General features: G+C 38.6%; 1 protein-coding gene across 1 annotated transcript; it reads right to left on the reverse strand.

Moving 5' to 3' along the window:
• Positions 1-454: 454 nt before the first annotated feature.
• On the reverse strand, positions 455-1,048 carry LOC121390278. The gene has a single exon (XM_041522060.1). It carries the CDS (start codon positions 1,046-1,048, stop codon positions 455-457), a length of 594 nt encoding a protein of 197 aa, XP_041377994.1.
• Between the last annotated feature and the right edge of the window lie 1,337 nt (positions 1,049-2,385).

Genomic DNA, 2,385 nt, shown 5'->3' on the forward strand with positions numbered 1-2,385 from the left:
TATATATATTGCTCGATATACTTATTGCTGGCTTACTGGGATGTATATTATTACAGAACATTGCAATGTATGACTATTTATCATCCCGCAAAAAACAGGTAGATTGTTTCTCTAGTTCTAAGGCTCATTCCTGACGTTACGCGTTAAGTATCACGTAACCACCAGCTCGCCAGAGGGCGTATTAACTGGAATGGAACAAAATGGCTGCGCCCGTTATATCTAATAGCCGTCACATTTAACCGTTTTATTAATTAAATATAATAATATACTTGTTGATGTTAAGCAATAATGTGCATTATATATTTTTGAATGTACATACCAGTCCAAAAGCCTTGCTTAAGCATTCCTTTAACGTGCACATTCAGAGAAAGCTGCTGTATCGCACCCCTGTCATGAGAGCAGGAGTCGACCCCTGCCGGCTCCTCAGTCCAGGACAGGACTATAATTAAGATACTTACGCCATTTTATAGAGTTCATCTACTATCTTTTCCGCATCTTTAAGGCCCAACCAGTCGAGAAGTTTCTCTAGATCCTTTACTGGCAGACGGTGGATTGTATCCAGTACGTGGTAGAGATTCTCGGGAGAGCTCTGCCAGAAGTCAACCGTCGCGTTGTACCTTTGTGGCCAGAAATTCATGATGGACGAATTGTAGTGACGGTTCTTGTCATGGTAACTGCTGATGGAATCCAGAGCTAGAACAATCTGCTCTGATGACGGTTTTGGACAGTCTCCATACAGATAGGCTTCCATCAGAACTATAGTGATCCATGACGTCACGAACATATTATTGTCATACACGCCCGGCATGTCGCGGATAAAAGCTAGTTCTGGTGGTCCATGTGTGTTGACCTTTACCTCGCTGCCATAGCCTCCCTTTTCCTTCCTCCAATGCTCTAGAGGTTTGTATTGGGTATCTTTCTTCTCTTGCAGATCTGAGGTCTTCTTGTATAATTCCTTAATTAAAGAGTCAGTGTTAGACTGCACAGTAAGTAGACAGACTGTTATAACAATACCCAAAACGCATACCAGTTTTGTCTGAAAAATCATTTTTGATTTAGGTCTCAGTGTTTGAGTTATTAAGACCTCTCCCGAGTTAAAACAGAACAAGAAAAAGACAGTGAAGGTATGTACACATTTGGCACCTCAGCCTTATCGGAATGACCGAGGTTATTGAACGATTTATGCGACGTACAATAGTAGGATCTTGCAAACTAACCACATGTCTATTTTCACAGGATACAAAATAGTGTTTTTAAAAAAACATGATAACTTTGTTAGGCAACTGATTTGGTTTATAGTGGACTCTCAACTCCAAACAGTCTCTGTTACATACATACACACACAGAGAGAGAGAGAGAGAGAGAGAGAGAGAGAGAGAGAGAGAGAGAGAGAGAGAGAGAGAGAGAGATTATGCCAATCATAGATCATTGTCCCGTTTGTTAGGATCGTATCCAATATGGCATAAGGGGGGGGGGGGGGGGCGCTTTACATGTATTTTCATATGCCCGTGTGGTGGATCTTGTAACCATGTGGAATCCTTATCTGTCTCAGCCTTAGTAGTGTGGTTATGGTTATAGGCTACAAGGTAATTGGTTCACACCTTTGTGCTGGTTCTTACCCAGAGCCTTAAACGGCTCAGTGGGAAGAATTAAGGCCACTACGCACAGTCTTGTCTCTCACTAACCATTGTCCTGGACAGACACTAAACGGTAAGACACTAAGGTTCTTCAAAACACACTCAAACAGGGCAGTTTACTCGTATTCAGAGTAAGAGTTTGTGTTAAATACATCTCTATTGATCAGAACGAACAAAATTCATTAATGTATTCAAAATCTTTGAAACTTTATTCAGATGACACCATGAAGACTTAATGAACAATGAATATTTACAATAACAAGGTGATAACAGCAGTTCTTCATAAAATATACTGAACTACACTGAAAACGCATCATTCAATTTTCATTTGTTCTTGCTATCATATGTGTAAATTCACTATAAAACATGCAATAAGCCTAACACGTGAATACAATTTTTGGTTTTATTTATTGCTTACCAGAATACACCGAGTTATAAAACCCTCAGTTAAATGTATTATTTGTGTCCTCATATCCTTTTTAACCTTACAATTCTGCCCGATGCGTTGTTTTTTGTGGATTTCAGTATACTAGTATTTACAGACACGATTCAATATAACAATAAACACAACTTTAAAAGACAAACAGTGAAGAGATCTGACCTGATATCATGAAAAGATTTGTATATGAATTAATATTCCATATTTGTTTGGTAATATTGGAGATGTGTATTTGTGTTTAAAATGGGTAGTAAAAACAATGTAAATAATTATAGAGGTATCACTCTCATGAGCCACTTATCAAAATTG

Source organism: Gigantopelta aegis, chromosome 15, assembly GCF_016097555.1.
Source record: "Gigantopelta aegis isolate Gae_Host chromosome 15, Gae_host_genome, whole genome shotgun sequence".
Classification (NCBI taxonomy): Eukaryota; Metazoa; Mollusca; class Gastropoda; order Neomphalida; family Peltospiridae; genus Gigantopelta; species Gigantopelta aegis.

Excerpts from the sequence above, each read along its gene's own strand:
- LOC121390278 (XM_041522060.1), bottom strand. The coding sequence starts at position 1,048 with ATGATTTTTCAGACAAAACTGGTATGCGTTTTGGGTATTGTTATAACA.